Genomic DNA, 15661 nt, shown 5'->3' with positions numbered 1-15661 from the left:
CTGAATTTTGGGTAATGATGCAGATTTGTGTGTCAGCAATTGATGGTGAATTTGAGATGAACTATTTGTGGAAAATCCGGCCCAGTTTTATAGAACTAAATCTGGTCGTTAAACCAAAATGACAGTATTCAAAAAAAAAAAACAAACAAACAAAAAAAAAAAAACAGCTGTCCCAACAATATGTTGCTGGAATAAAGATAATTTATTTTTCATAAAAATCCTTGAACCATTTCTGCTGGATTTGATCATGTCCTAAAATCAGAACAGTCTCAGATATTATCACCTTTTCTTGGTGTTTTGAGGTCTTTGAGTTACGGTGCCATTGGGGTGATCGTTGGACACGAGTTAACACATGGCTTCGACAACAATGGTAAATACTGCACTAAAACATGTCACAAAGTCAAAACATTTCCTTCATATTTATTCCACACACTAGCAATTCATTTTGTGTGATTGGAGCAGGCCGCTTATATGACAAGAACGGAAATCTTGACCAGTGGTGGAGCAACTCGTCAGTCATAGCCTTCAACAAGGCGACCGAGTGCATGATTGAGCAGTACAATAACTACTACTGGGAAGAAGCAGAATTAAAAGTAAGAATGTGTAAGCCTATAAAATGATTTAATGTAGTAACCACTTTAAAAATGATAACATATTTAATTATGTATTTAACTGCTGAAATGTTTTGGTACTTATTTAAATACACATTCCAGATACTTCCAAGTGATTACTGGCTTTAGAGGATGGCCACGTAGATGTGTTGTAATTTGTGTTATGTTTTCCGTAGGTGCGAGGAAAGAGGACTCTGGCAGAAAACATAGCAGATAATGGAGGATTAAGAGAAGCTTTCAGGGTAAAAAACAACAAAAACAAAAACCTTTATTTTCTGGTCTGTAAGTCACACTGGTGTATTTGTTGTATCTGTCCACAAATGTGTCATGATGAGGGGGGAAACATGTATAAGTCACATTTGTCTCCAAGTTGTATTTATTTTTCAAATGTGGTGCTACCGAGTCATGCATCAGGAAGCAAACAAATTGTATTTTCATATTAATTAATTATAATGCAAAAACCATGGTAGTTAATGGTGTTAGAAGCTAACAGGCAAATTAACGTTCTTGTACAAGGCACAAAAACGTCAAGAGCAAAATGCCTCCTGTCACCAGTGAACAGATAAAAGAATCAAGAAGCTAAACATGTGCACATTTAATTAACTAAATGTAAATACACTTTTTCATTGATTAGTTTATTATATTTAAAACATTAGTTAGTCTTACCTTAGCCTAGCGATCTTCATCATCATCCAGCTGTCTCACAAAGTTCACACAAGTTAAATGTTTAGTAGTATAAAGGTTATTCCCTCTCTTTATTCAAGAGTGTGGTCTTTCAGATTGAAAGCATGGTTTATTAATTCCACTTATTTTCAAAGACACTGCATCAGTGGCGTGCGCAAACTTTTTGAAGGGTAGAGGCGGAAAGAAAAAAAGGTCACATACAGCGCATCCTCACCACTGTAGATGGCACTTTAGACACGTTTTTATCTATTATACAAATGACACAATATAGAGCCTTAAAAAAGACTAACTCAATAGACTATTCAAGTTAGTTTGCTGTTCGGATCAGCATCCACTGTTTGCAACTCAGCATTGGATTTCAACCATGTTGATTTCAATGTTGGACTGTGAAGAACTCTCAGCGACATGCCTGTATGAAGGAAATAAATCCTAAGGGGGTCTGGGGGTCTTCCCCAGAACATTTTCAATTAAGTACAACCCCAGTTCCAATGAAGTTGGGAAGTTGTGTAAAATGTAAATAAAAACAGAATACAATGATTTGCAAATCCTCTTCAACGTATATTCAACTGAATACACCACAAAGACAAGATATTTAATGTTCAAATGGATAAACTTTATTGTTTTTGTGTAAATATTTGCTCATTTTGAAATGGATGCCTGCAACACATTTCAAAAAAGCTGGGACAGTGGTATGTTTACCACTGTGTTACATCACCTTTCCTTCTAACAACACTCAATAAGCATTTGGGAACTGAGGACACTAATTGTTGAAGCTTTGTAGGTGGAATTCTTTTCCATTCTTGCTTGATGTACGACTTCAGTGGTTCAACAGTCCGGGATCGCCGTTGTCGTGTTTTGCGCACACATTTTTATTAGGCGACAGGTCTGGACTGCAGGCAGGCCAGTCTAATACCCGCACTCTTTTACTATGAAGCTACGCTGTTGTAACACGTGCAAAATGTGGCTTGGCATTGTCCTGCTGAAATAAGCAGAGACGTCCCTGAAAAAGACGTTGCTTGAATGGCAGCATGTGTTGCTCCAAAACCTGAATGTACCTTTCATAATTGATGGTGCCATCACAGATGTGTAAGTTGCCCATGCCATGGGCACTAACACATCCCCATACCATCACAGATGCTGGCTTTTGAACTTTGCATTGGCAACAGTCTGGATGGTCTTTTTCCTCTTTTGTCCGGAGGACACAACATCCATGATTTCCAAAAACAATTTGAAATGTGGACTCATCAGACCACAGTACACTTTTCCACTTTGTGTCTGTCCATTTCAACTGAGCTCAGGCCCAGAGAAGGTGGCTGCGTTCTGGATGTTGTTGATGTATGGCTTTCGGTTTGCATGGTAGAGTTTTAACTTGCACTTGTAGATGTAGCGACAAACTGTGTTAACTGACAATGGTTTTCGGAAGTGTTCCTGAGCCCACGCGGTAAGATCCTTTACACAATGATGTCATTTTCTAATGCAGTGCCGCCTGAGAGACTGACGGTCACGGGCATTCAATGTTGGTTTTCGGCCTTGCCGCTTATGTATGGAAAGTTCTCCAGATTCTCTGACTCTTCTGATTATATTATGGACTGTAGATGATGGAATCCCTAAATTCCTTGCAATTGAACGTTGAGAAACATTGTTCTTAAACTGTTGGACTATTTTTTCCACGCAGTTGTTCACAAAGTGGTGATCCTCACCCCATCTTTGCTTGTGAACAGCTGAGCCTTTTGGGGATGCTCCTTTTATACCCAATCATGACACTCACCTGTTTCCAATTAACCTGCTGTCCCAACTCTGAGGAAGATGTGACTCTCACATCGAAACGTCAGTCCCTTTGAACATTTTTTTCAGTACCTTATTAAAGACTTTTTGCACTTATTTCTGTGCTGCACCAGTTATTAAATATCTTGTCTTTGTGGTGTATTCAATTGAATATAGGTTGAAGAGGATTTGCAAATCATTGTATTCTGTTTTAATTTACATTTCACACAACGTCCCAACTTTATTGGAATTGGGGTTGTAGATGCCATTTCCTGTATTCTGGTGCATGTTAACACCATATTAGCACCAGATGATCAAGATAATCTGTGAGATATAGTTCTGGTTCTATATAGATCAACAAAGGGCCCAACATAAAAGTCATTTCAACAGTAATTTGTCATAGTATTTATTGGTCCAAATAGTCTTCTGGGGTTTAATGTATTCCTCTTTTGTGAAAAGTCAGCAACTAAAACAAAACATGGAATCACTTTCCACAGAATATTCTAGCTAAGGATTGTCTTGATACCACTCCCTGTGGAATGAACGCCCCTCAGTTTTTGGGAAACCGTCAACTGGCTGACAAGGTCGAATGGAGCAACAAAACTCAACAAATCAGTTAAAGTGATCTATGCTGTGCTTTTGAACATGTGCTGGATCATAATTGTTATTTGTTGTTGTATCATCATTTGTTTTCTCTTGTATGTCTTCAACTTCATCATCAGTTCTCTCCACATCACTGTCGTCAGTCTTCTGTCTTCATCATCACCATTTTCCTCCATATCACCCTCATGTCCCTTCTCTCTGTCTTCATCACCACCATTTCCCTCCATATCAATATCTGTCTCCTCTGTGTCTCTAACTTCTTCTTCCCTGATTTCATTATCATTTTCCTCCTGAATATTTTCATCTTCTTTATCCTCTATCTGCCTTTTATCCCTCTGCTCTCTGGTATCTCCATCATCACTTTCTGTATTGTCTTTATGTAAGATAGAAGAAGAGCAAACAACATTAGTATCATAGTAGTTGAATATAGTTGTACTATTTTATGACAAGTGGCCCAAATGTATTATCAAATAGTAGACCAATGCCGTACAGCACTACTTAACAATCTTGGCTTGATTGGAGGAGAAAGGTCTATGGTTGGTCAATTCAAGTGGTAGTGAATTTAAACTGCGAGAACCATTTTTCTGTTAAAATTAAGCATTCTTAATCATGTTAGCATCAAATTCTCTGTGATAATCCAAACTGGCTCTGTGTGATACAGTAATAACAGTGAGGAGCAGCCTATAAGCCTACACATACCTCTATCATCATCTCCTCCTTTGTTTCCTTGGATCCAGTGTTTCAAAGACAAACTGCCTTTTGCAGCAGTTTCCAGCTGCTTTTTAACAACTTTCAATTTTCTGTCTTTCCTGGGCATTCTGAATCTGTAATCATAAAATATGCAGGGTTTACCCCCCAAAAATTGTTTGGGTAAGTACGTTTTAACCAGTGTTGCCACAGTTACTTTTAAAAAGTAATCCAATTACTGATTACTGATTACTCCTTGAAAAAGTAATTTAGTAAGTTAGATTACTAGTTACTTTTTTATGTTGGGAAAGTGTAGTGACACGGACCCACAACAGGGGGCGTAAATGAACGGACAATGGAAGGAGTCAAATTATAACACTTTACTGGTGTGAATGTCACAACCAAACACAGCAGAATCAGAATATGCAACAGTCAATTAATAAAAGGTGTCGTGTGGGCAGGCTCGACGATAGGAGACGCCCGTCTGGAAACGAACCGGAACCACACGATTTCCACCGCCACCCGAACCCGAGGAATACTGGAGCCGCCAAGTCCTGGAGTCTCCAGGTGGCCACCTTCCCGGCGTGTCGGATCTGGTACTGCTGGCAGAAAGCAAAAGACAGTCAAAGGGTGGGTGTGTGAACACCCAGTAACAATGGTGGGAATGCCACCTCCACCTCTCACTCAGCGCGTTGCAGCGGTCTCAGCTGAAAAGGAGCGCCGTCTTGCACAGCCTCCTCAAAAACGACCGGTTCTCCTGCAAACACTCACAATAATAGATTTATCGATCTCACAAAAGGGGCTGAGAGTATTACCTCCAGATGAAGATGATATCTCGGCAGTTTGGTGGAGGTGTCTTCCTGCTTTTATACCAGATGTGTTGATTAGTGACAGCTGTCATGGATGATGGGTGACAGCTGTCACCACGGCTTGTTCCTGAGGCGGCAGCGCCCTCTCGTGCCTGAAGCCCGCACTTCAGGCAGGGCGCCTTCTGGTGGTGGGCCAGCAGTACCTCCTCTTCTGGCAGCCCACACAACAGGACCCCCCCCTCAACGGGCGCCTCCTGGCGCCCGACCAGGCTTGTCCGGGTGGCGACGATAGATATCAGCCAGGAGGGCCGGGCGGGTCCAGGATGAAGCTCCTTTTCACCCAGGAGCGTTCTTCGGGTCCATACCCCTCCCAGTCCACCAAATACTGGAAACCCCGGCCCATTCGACGGACGTCCAAGAGCCGGCGAACTGTCCAAGCTGGCTCCCCGTCGATAATACGGGCAGGAGGCGGCGCCGGACCGGGTGCACAGAGGGGTGAGGTGTGATGCGGTTTTACCCTGGAGACATGAAAGACCGGATGGATCCGCAGTGAGGCCGGGAGTTGGAGCCTCACTGCGGTAGGACTGAGGACCTTGAGGATGGGGAAGGGTCCAATGAAGTGGTCCTTCAATTTGGGGGACTTGACCTGGAGAGGAATGTCCTTGGTGGAAAGCCACACCTCCTGCCCGGGCTGGTAAGTAGGGGCCGGGGACCGTCGACGGTCTGCATGGGCTTTAGCCCTCGTCCGGGCCCTCAACAAGGCCGAACGGGCGGTGTGCCACACCCGACGGCATCTCCGCAGGTGGGCCTGGACCGAGGGCACACCGACCTCTCCCTCCACCACAGGAAACAAAGGGGGCTGGTACCCCAGACACACCTCGAATGGGGAGAGGCCGGTGGCAGAGGACACCTGGCTGTTATGAGCGTACTCGATCCAGGCCAGATGTTCACTCCAAGCCGTCGGGTGTGCGGAGGTCGTGCACCTGAGGGCCTGCTCCAGCTCCTGGTTGGCCCGTTCAACCTGTCCGTTAGTCTGCGGGTGATACCCAGACGAGAGGCTTACAGTGGCCCCCAGTTCCCGGCAGAAACTTCTCCACACCTGCGAGGAGAACTGGGGACCGCGATCCGAAACGATGTCTGTTGGTATCCCATGCAGCCGGACAACATGGTGGACGAGGAGATCCGCCGTCTCCTGGGCCGACGGGAGCTTTGGGAGGGCCACGAAGTGGGGCGCCTTGGAGAAACGGTCCACTATCGTGAGGATGGTGGTGTGCCCCCGGGACGGCGGGAGGCCCGTGACAAAATCCAGACCGATGTGGGACCAGGGGCGGTGAGGCACAGGAAGTGGCTGTAGAAGTCCCTGTGCCTTCTGGTGGTCAGCCTTGCCCCTGGCGCAGGTGGTGCAGGCCTGGATGTAAGCCCGGACATCAGTCTCCAGGGACGCCCACCAGAAGCGCTGCCGGACCACTGCCACGGTCCTACGCACCCCTGGGTGGCAGGAGAGTTTGGACCCGTGACAGAAGTCCAGGACGGCAGCCCTGGCCTCTGGTGGGACGTATAGTCTGTTCGTCGGTCCTGTTCCGGGATCCGGGCTCCGTGCCAGGGCCTCCCGGACGGTCTTCTCCACGTCCCAGGTCAGAGCAGCCACGATAGTGGACTCCGGGAGAATGGGTTCCGGTGGATCCGACAGCTCGGTCTTGACTTCCTGTTCATGCACCCGGGACAGGGCATCCGATCTTTGGTTTTTGGTCCCGGGGCGGTAGGTGATCCGTAAGTCAAAACGGCCAAAAAACAGTGACCAGCGGGCTTGCCTGGGGTTCAGTCGCTTGGCGGTCCTGATATACTCCAGGTTCCGGTGGTCAGTGAAAACCGTGAAAGGCACTGACGCTCCCTCCAGCAGGTGTCTCCACTCCTCAAGGGCCTCTTTCACCGCAAGGAGCTCTCGATTGCCCACGTCATAGTTCCGCTCTGCTGGGGTCAACCTGCGGGAAAAATAGGCACACGGGTGAAGAACCTTATCGGTTTCTCCGCTCTGGGATAGCACGGCTCCTATCCCCGAGTCAGAGGCGTCCACTTCAACCACGAACTGGCGACCAGGATCGGGCTGCACCAAGACTGGTGCAGTCGAGAACCGGCGTTTCAACTCCCTAAACGCGGCTTCGCACCGATCCGACCAGGTGAAGGGAACTTTTGGTGAGGTCAGGGCCGTCAGGGGGCTAACAACCTGACTATACCCCTTAATGAACCTCCTGTAGAAATTTGCGAACCCGAGGAACTGTTGCAGCTTCCTACGGCTTGTCGGTTGGGGCCAGTCTCTCACCGCTGCGACCTTGGCCGGATCCGGGGCGACGGAGTTGGAGGAGATGATAAACCCCAGGAAGGACAAAGAAGTGCAGTGAAACTCACACTTCTCGCCCTTCACAAACAACCGGTTCTCCAACAACCGCTGCAGGACCTGACGTACATGCCGCACATAGGTCTCAGGGTCCGGAGAAAAGATGAGTATATCATCCAGATATACGAAGACGAATCGGTGCAGGAAGTCCCGCAAGACGTCATTAACCAAAGCTTGGAACGTCGCGGGAGCGTTAGTGAGGCCGAACGGCATGACCAGGTACTCAAAATGACCTAACGGGGTGTTAAATGCCGTCTTCCATTCGTCTCCCTTCCGGATCCGAACTAGGTGGTATGCGTTCCTAAGATCCAACTTTGTGAAGATTTTGGCTCCATGCAGGGGGGTGAACACTGAATCCAACAAAGGCAACGGGTATCGGTTGCGAACCGTGATCTCGTTCAGCCCCCGATAATCAATGCATGGACGAAGACCGCCATCTTTTTTTCCCACGAAAAAGAAACCCGCTCCCATCGGAGAGGTGGAGTTACGGATCAGCCCGGCAGCTAAGGAGTCCCGGATGTAGGTCTCCATCGATTCGCGCTCAGGTCGGGAGAGGTTGTACAGCCTGCTGGACGGGAACTCCACGCCTGGCAACAAATCGATGGCACAATCATATGGACGGTGCGGGGGAAGAGTGAGTGCCCGATCCTTGCTAAAAACATCAGCAAGATCGTGGTACTCAACCGGCACCGCCGACAGATTGGGGGGTACTTGGACCTGCTCCTTCACCTGGGAACCGGGAGGAACCGAGGATCCCAAACACCTCCGATGGCAGGTTTCGCTCCACTGTACCAAAACCCCGGACGGCCAATCAATCCGGGGATTGTGTTTCAACATCCAGGGGAACCCCAGAATCACACGGGAGGTAGAAGGAGTCACAAAAAACTCAATCTCCTCCCTATGATTCCCTGACACTACCAGAGTTACTGGTGGTGTCTTGTGTGTGAGTAAAGGGAGTAGGGTGCCATCTAGTGCTCGCACCTGCAATGGTGTAGGTAGCGCCACCAGAGGGAGCCCTACCTCCCTGGCCCATCTGCTGTCTAACAGATTCCCTTCTGACCCTGTGTCTACCAGTGCTGGGGCCTGAAGGGTTAAATCCCCACTAAGGATTGTAACTGGGAGTCGTGCGGCAATATGTGTGTGTCCCACGTGAAGTTTTTGGCCCACCCTAAACCCAGTCTCTAGGGGCGGGCGTTGGTGTTTAACCGTTCGGGGCAATCGCTCAATTGATGCTCCATTGAGCCACAAACAAAACACGCCCCGCGTGGAAACCTCCTCTGTCTATTAGGTGGTCTAAATGTGGCCCTGCTCGTGTCCATAGCTTCGTCAGCAGGGGGAGCTGTCGCCCCACGGGACGTAGAGGCCAGGGAGCGTGGGAAGGGCGGACCCTTCTCGGACCCGGAAGGAAGAGGGACGGCGCGCGCCCGGCCACGTCCTTCGTCTCATTCCCGACGGCGTTCCTCCAACTGATTGTCTAACCGTATAACGAGATCAATAAGCCCATCTAATTCCCGCGGTTCATCCTTGGCCACTAGGTGCTCCTTTAGGACTGACGACAGTCCGTTTACAAAGGCGGCGCGGAGCGCAGCGTTATTCCAGCCAGACCTCGCAGCCGCGATGCGGAAGTCGACTGCATAAGCGGCTGCGCTCCGGCGTCCCTGTCTCATCGACAGCATCACAGTTGAAGCGGTCTCTCCCCTGTTAGGGTGATCAAACACAGTTCTGAACTCCCTCACAAACCCAGTGTACGTGTGAAGGAGCCGTGAATTTTGCTCCCAAAGCGCTGTAGCCCAAGCGCGTGCCTCTCCCCGAAGCAGAGTGATCACATAAGCTATTTTGCTTGCGTCTGACGCGTACATGATGGGACGTTGTGCGAAGACGAGCGAACACTGCATAAGAAAGTCCGCGCACGTCTCCACACAACCTCCGTACGGCTCAGGAGGGCTTATGTATGCTTCAGGGGATGGTGGGAGGGGTTGTTGGACCACCACTGGAACATTAATATCTAGCACAGGATCGACAGGAGGAGGAGCTGCAGCAGCGCCCTGAGCGCTCGCCGCCACTTGCGCGGAGAGAGCCTCCACTTTGCGGTTCAGGAGGATGTTTTGCTCGGCTATTTGATCCATTCCAGCCGTAAAGGCGGTGAGAATATGCTGTAGCTCACCAATCACGCCTCCTGCAGATGCCTGCGCTCCCTGCTCTCCCATTGGTTGTTCAACAACCTGGTGACGCCCCTCGGAGTCCATGACGTGCTCCGAGATATCCTGTTGGGAAAGTGTAGTGACACGGACCCACAACAGGGGGCGTAAATGAACGGACAACGGAAGGAGTCAAATTATAACACTTTACTGGTGTGAATGTCACAACCAAACACAGCAGAATCAGAATGTGCAACAGTCAATTAATAAAAGGTGTCGTGTGGGCAGGCTCGACGATAGGAGACGCCCGTCTGGAAACGAACCGGAACCACACGATTTCCACCGCCACCCGAACCCGAGGAATACTGGAGCCGCCAAGTCCCGGAGTCCCCAGGTGGCCACCTTCCCGGCGTGTCGGATCTGGTACTGCTGGCAGAAAGCAAAAGACAGTCAAAGGGTGGGTGTGTGAACACCCAGTAACAATGGTGGGAATGCCACCTCCACCTCTCACTCAGCGCGTTGCAGCGGTCTCAGCTGAAAAGGAGCGCCGTCTTGCACAGCCTCCTCAAAAACGACCGGTTCTCCTGCAAACACTCACAATAATAGATTTATCGATCTCACAAAAGGGGCTGAGAGTATTACCTCCAGATGAAGATGATATCTCGGCAGTTTGGTGGAGGTGTCTTCCTGCTTTTATACCAGATGTGTTGATTAGTGACAGCTGTCACGGATGATGGGTGACAGCTGTCACCACGGCTTGTTCCTGAGGCGGCAGCGCCCTCTCGTGCCTGAAGCCCGCACTTCAGGCAGGGCGCCTTCTGGTGGTGGGCCAGCAGTACCTCCTCTTCTGGCAGCCCACACAACATTTTTAGTTACTTTTCCCAGCTGCCGACAACAACCCTCTGCCACCTCAACATGACAATGATACTTGTTTTGCCAAAACTCACTTTATAGTCACCCTTTCTTGACTTCAATGAAAATAAATACTTGTTTTATAAAAAGTAAAATAAAGACCTCTTTCTTGACCTCATATTTAACTGTTGACAGCACTGTAACAGTAAAACTTGCAATTTCTAAACTACATTGTTTATAAATGTAACTATTAAATTCTTTCTAACATTTAAATTCTCTCTAAACATTTTACTTGTTGAAATTATTAATATTTTAAGTAGTATTAGTCGTTGTAGTAAAAAAAACGGCTTCAAAACTGGACCTTTAATCTAGGGGTGTTGTGGGGGGGGGGGGGGGGGCACATCCTTGCCCCACGCCTCCATTCCATCTGGATTCGCCCCTGCTTTGACATTTGAGCACAAAGAATGGATAACATTTATTTATGCAGAAAACATGACCAGGTTTAAAGGTAAGAAAGTTTTATTGCGTTTTCACATCATGTGGTCCTCAGAAAGAGAGTTTAGGTGCATTTGAGTGGAAAATAGTGTTACTAGTTGTTGACGCATCGCGGAGGATCAGCTGTTTTTAGCAGCAGATACGGAGCGGCTCGGAGAAAAAAAATGTCTTTGTAAAGCTCAAGTGCAGGTGTGCTGTTGTCACTGTGCTTTAAGAGGTGAGGACAAGTCGTAGCTGTTGCAGAAAACCGCGGATGAAAAGCTCATAGCTCGCTTAAAGTGGGCAGTTCAGTCGAACCCCGACCTCCTGCCCACAGACCAAGTTTAATGCTGCTATCGACCCACAATGCAAAAATAATAGTAACGCACAGTGACTTGGGGAAGTAACTTTAATCTGATTACTGATTTGGAAAGATTAATGCGTTAGATTACTCATTACTAAAAAAAGTGGTTAGAGTAGAGTAACGCGTTACTAAGTAACGCGTTACCGGCATCACTGGGTTTAACGGTGGCCAGTGGACCCGTGTCGACAGACTGGCGTTACAGTTTTTCTTCATTGGTTTGGCTCATTTCTCGAAACAGAAATTGCATTTACTGTTCCATGAAATAAATTGTGGCTCATTGTTGTTGTCATTTCAACTGATCCCGTTTTTTGTGTTCGGAGTCGCCACAGCGGATACAGCCAGATCCGCATTGGTAGCTGGCACAAGTTTTACGCCGGATGCCTTTCCGGATGCAACTCCAGTTTTACCTGGAGAAACACACACAGCCGCTATTCCAAAGAGGTCTCCCATCCAAGTACTAACCAGGTCCCGCACTGCTTAGCTTCTGAGATCTGACGGGATAAGGCTGACACAGAGCAGATTGGCTGAAACTTGCAGCTCATTCATGTCTCTAAAATTAGCTAGCCTAAATGTATCTAGCCAACATAAAATTCAGGAAATCTGCTTTGCACAAATGACTGCATTATCTATTTTTATTGCAAAGTGCATCATAATAAACACTAGAGCTATTAACGTTAGCCACTTGCCTACTCAATAGCATTACTAACAAGACTTTCTGTCCTTAACTTGCTTTCCGTTATATATATTAACTTTCTGTCTTTAACTTTCAAGCTGAAGTTTAAAAGGCATTTTCAAGAGGACATTATTAAAAATGATCCCAGATGCTTAGCCCGGTGGGTAATCAACTTAAACCTGGCAGAAACCCTGATATGCAATGCTAACCCAACTTTTAACTTTACTTGTTCTGAAAAGCTATTTCCACAAGATATAGCGAGGTAGCTCCTCATGCAATAGGCATCTTTATCTAATAATAGTACTTAGAAGAGGGCAGTTGATTATTTTTCCACCAAAGAGGGCAATTTAGTGTATTTTGCCAACCAGGAGGGCACTTTAGAAAGTGTTTTGGCTCCCAAGAGGGCACTTAAGGGCAGTTTAGCACACATTTTGGCTCTCAAGATGGCACTTGAAGGCAGTTTACCACACGCGTGGCCCCTAAGAGGGCAGTTTAGCACGTCTAGGCTCCCCAGAGGGTAGTTTAGCACCCGTTTTTCCACAACCTGGCCACAAGGGGGGCGACCGCCCCCCCTGCCCCCCATGTACACCACAGCACTACATGTCCTCATTTAGATCTTCTTCTTGTTTTATGGTGGTTGGCATCCAGCTTAATGGTGCATTAGTGTCACCTTCTGCTCTGGAATGTGGATCAGACAGTACCTCATTTAGACCAGTATGCAGGAACCGCTTGTCATGAATCGAGATGGTGCCATTTTGTGGCCATACATGATAATATTTTGTTGATATATAAGTTCTTACAAAATATAAGTTGCAGGACCAGCCAAACAAGTAAAATTCCAAAACAAAATGTAGCTTGTAGTCTGAAAAGTCTTTTGTTCAAATAAAAGTGACTGTTGAGTTTGTTCAATATGCCAAATATGACGTTCTCTGGTAGGCGTGTGAATTCTCACGCTAAAAATGATCAAGAGTTAAATAAATTACAAAAATTGTCAACAACCAAAAATCCATGATAACAAAATCAATATAAAAACTTGGCTATTGTCCCTGTTTTCCAATTTCGGTTTAATGGTTTACTCCTTGGTCAACAGCCTTTCAGGTCATGGTGATGTCTTAAAGGTGGTAGATATCACATTTCTGTCTGGTGCTTCCAATTCCTCGATGCTGAGGCTTTGATGGACCTTTTGAACATGTTTGTCATTCCTGGATGTTCATTTTAGCCTCTGTCATCTAAGATGTAAAGCCTCTATGGCTCCAACTTCTTCTAATGTGGTGGAATTGATTGTACAGTTGCTTGTAGTAGACTGAATCTTATACAGGTGGGAACCTGACTTACAGAGATACAAAATGTTGCTCCAGACACCTTGGCTTAATTTTTTTCTGCTTTTAAAAGCAATACCATACTGGTTTTACAGTTATGTCTTTAAATGCCACCAATGGTTAATTAAACCCTACTTACGCCAGTTGGTTATTCAAAAGAAGTGGTCTCCAAACTATTCCAGAAAGGGCTGAGAGGGTGCAGGTTTTCTTTGCAGCCACTGACTTCAGCAGGTGATTTCACTGATGAACTCATCCCACCTGTTCAAAGGGACGTTAATCACTGAAATCACCTGCTGAAGTCAGTGGCTGCAAAGAAAACCTGCACCCTCTCGGCCCTTTCTGGAATAGTTTGGAGACCACTGTTCAAAAGCTTTAAAAAGCGATCATATCAGCTTCCACATAATTCTGGAAACTTGCATGTTGTGTAAAGCGCATCTGTCTGTGTGAATGTCAACCTTTAGTCTGCCAGTGATTAAAAAAAAAAGTGAAATAAGTCTATCTTGTAACTATTAATTCAAAGTAAGGGCAATACCGACCCCAGCCTGCATCTCCGAGATCAACCGCGAACTTGTGCAAGCAAGGCCGAATCCTACAGCAGCAAGTTTCATCATTATCCATGAAGACCTTATCGCGCGTAGCCTAGTATAGCGAATGGTTCAAAAGAAGGCAGGTTGTGTTCATAATGTGAACCTTGTTTTCCGATAAACACATCAGGGGCAAATACCGGTGGGTTTGGATATGAATGTCCGTCACTTGTATTTGGCAGCTTTGGAAAACGTACTGGTGACATTTCCTGGAAGCGGTATTTTCCAATAAAGAATGAACTTTGTGTGAGCAGGCATACAGGCGGTGGGTAGATGAGACCAGAGGTGGAACAGAAGAACCTTTGCTGCCAGGAGTTCAACTCACCAACAACCAGCTGTTCTTCGTAAGCTATTCACATGTAAGGATCGAAGAATCCGACAGCAGAACTCAGAAACGTTCCCCCTCGTTGAGTTCTTTTCTTTCTGCAGATCTGACTGTGTTTATACTCCACAGGTAAGATGTAACGCTTACAGACCAGAAGCCGCTAGAGACCAGATCCAGAATGGAGTCCACAGTCCGACAAAATACAGGTGAGCACATGCACACAAGCAGGTACGCACGGAGCCCCGGCCACATGTTTGTTCAAACTGCTGCTGTCCTGCAGGGTCATCGGAGCGATGAGTAACTATGAAGAGTTCAGCAAAGCGTTTAACTGTCCGGAGTCGTCTCCTATGAACCGAGGTGAAAAGTCCTGCCGCGTGTGGTGACCTCTGACCTCAGGTGGACCCTAAAGGAGGCGGCAGCTACCTGCAGGACGTCTCTGAGGCTGATGATGATGCTGGACTTGACCTACGTGGGTTAGATGATTTGAAGTGAAACGTATATCCTAACAGAATGTTGTTAGGTCGAGGATTGGTTGGTGTTACAGATGGACATGATGTGGTTAGTCCCAAAACAAACCGTCTGCATGACTTCACCACAATACTTCAACTGTGGGTGGCGCTGTGGGACAAAAATGTTAAAGGCACACTGAAAATTAAGGAGAAACTCATTAAGGTGCTTGTAGATTAAGCCCTGTTCACATTTTCATGGATATCAGGGGCGGAACTAGCTTCATCTGTTTGGGGGGGGGCTGTTCCCCAAGAAAATTTAAAAAATCTATAGCCTTTTCCCTGTATTCTAAGGCTCATCTGTGAAGCTAAATACTGACTCTCCAGTTATCATTTTTAATGCACATTTTATTTTAAACACTGTAAATCTCATGGCAGTGATGTCTATCACATGTGCTGATCTGTGCACTGCAGTAACTCATTCTGCATGCAGCAGTGTTCATCAATCAGCCTTTGGTTATGCAAGACATTTCCCATAGTTGATCACATCTTTTGTCAGTGACTCGAAGGAAGTAAAGTTATGGATTAGAACCCCCTTAGCCCCACCCTCTAGATCCGCCACTGAATATGCATCCCAGAAGGTCACGATCTAGAACAGCAACAAACTGGCCTGTGAAGTTCACAGTTGTCGTACAATGTTAGTATGACATAAAGTGCTGAATTTTTAGCACATGACTTGGAGCACGCTCATAGTGCGCCTTTACCACAATCCTGGTGTTTCCAAAAAACCTCACGGTGATGTCACGGCTGTACGGCAACATTACGGGCTCCACAGAAATGCAAGGTATTACCAAAGTATGATGAACGTATAGAAAATCCTCACCACGGCATGACTGAAAATCCCAGTTCTAACCGGACACCCTCCTGGACCCT

General features: G+C 46.7%; 1 protein-coding gene and 1 long non-coding RNA gene across 3 annotated transcripts in view; one reads left to right on the top strand and one right to left on the bottom strand.

Moving 5' to 3' along the window:
- phex (phosphate regulating endopeptidase homolog, X-linked) overlaps positions 1-14947 on the top strand; it is a 66128-nt gene extending 51181 nt beyond the window's left edge. For both annotated transcript variants that reach the window (XM_034165963.1, XM_034165960.1), the window contains 6 exons: positions 303-370; positions 463-593; positions 788-853; positions 14212-14316; positions 14412-14488; positions 14563-14947. In XM_034165963.1, the coding sequence (XP_034021854.1) occupies positions 303-370; positions 463-593; positions 788-853; positions 14212-14316; positions 14412-14488; positions 14563-14665 (550 nt within the window). In that variant the 3' untranslated portion in view covers positions 14666-14947. The remainder of the gene's footprint in view (positions 1-302; positions 371-462; positions 594-787; positions 854-14211; positions 14317-14411; positions 14489-14562) is intronic.
- LOC117506504 lies at positions 1445-12583 on the bottom strand. The gene is made up of 3 exons (XR_004559486.1): positions 12420-12583; positions 6861-6863; positions 1445-1541 (listed from the first exon to the last, which is right to left on the bottom strand). It is a non-coding gene; the product is annotated as an uncharacterized LOC117506504 (long non-coding RNA).
- Positions 14948-15661: the final 714 nt, after the last annotated feature.

Source organism: Thalassophryne amazonica, chromosome 1, assembly GCF_902500255.1.
Source record: "Thalassophryne amazonica chromosome 1, fThaAma1.1, whole genome shotgun sequence".
In the NCBI taxonomy this organism is placed as follows: Eukaryota; Metazoa; Chordata; class Actinopteri; order Batrachoidiformes; family Batrachoididae; genus Thalassophryne; species Thalassophryne amazonica.
Note: the sequence above shows the minus strand (reverse complement) of the source record. Positions and strands in the feature narration are given on the sequence as shown.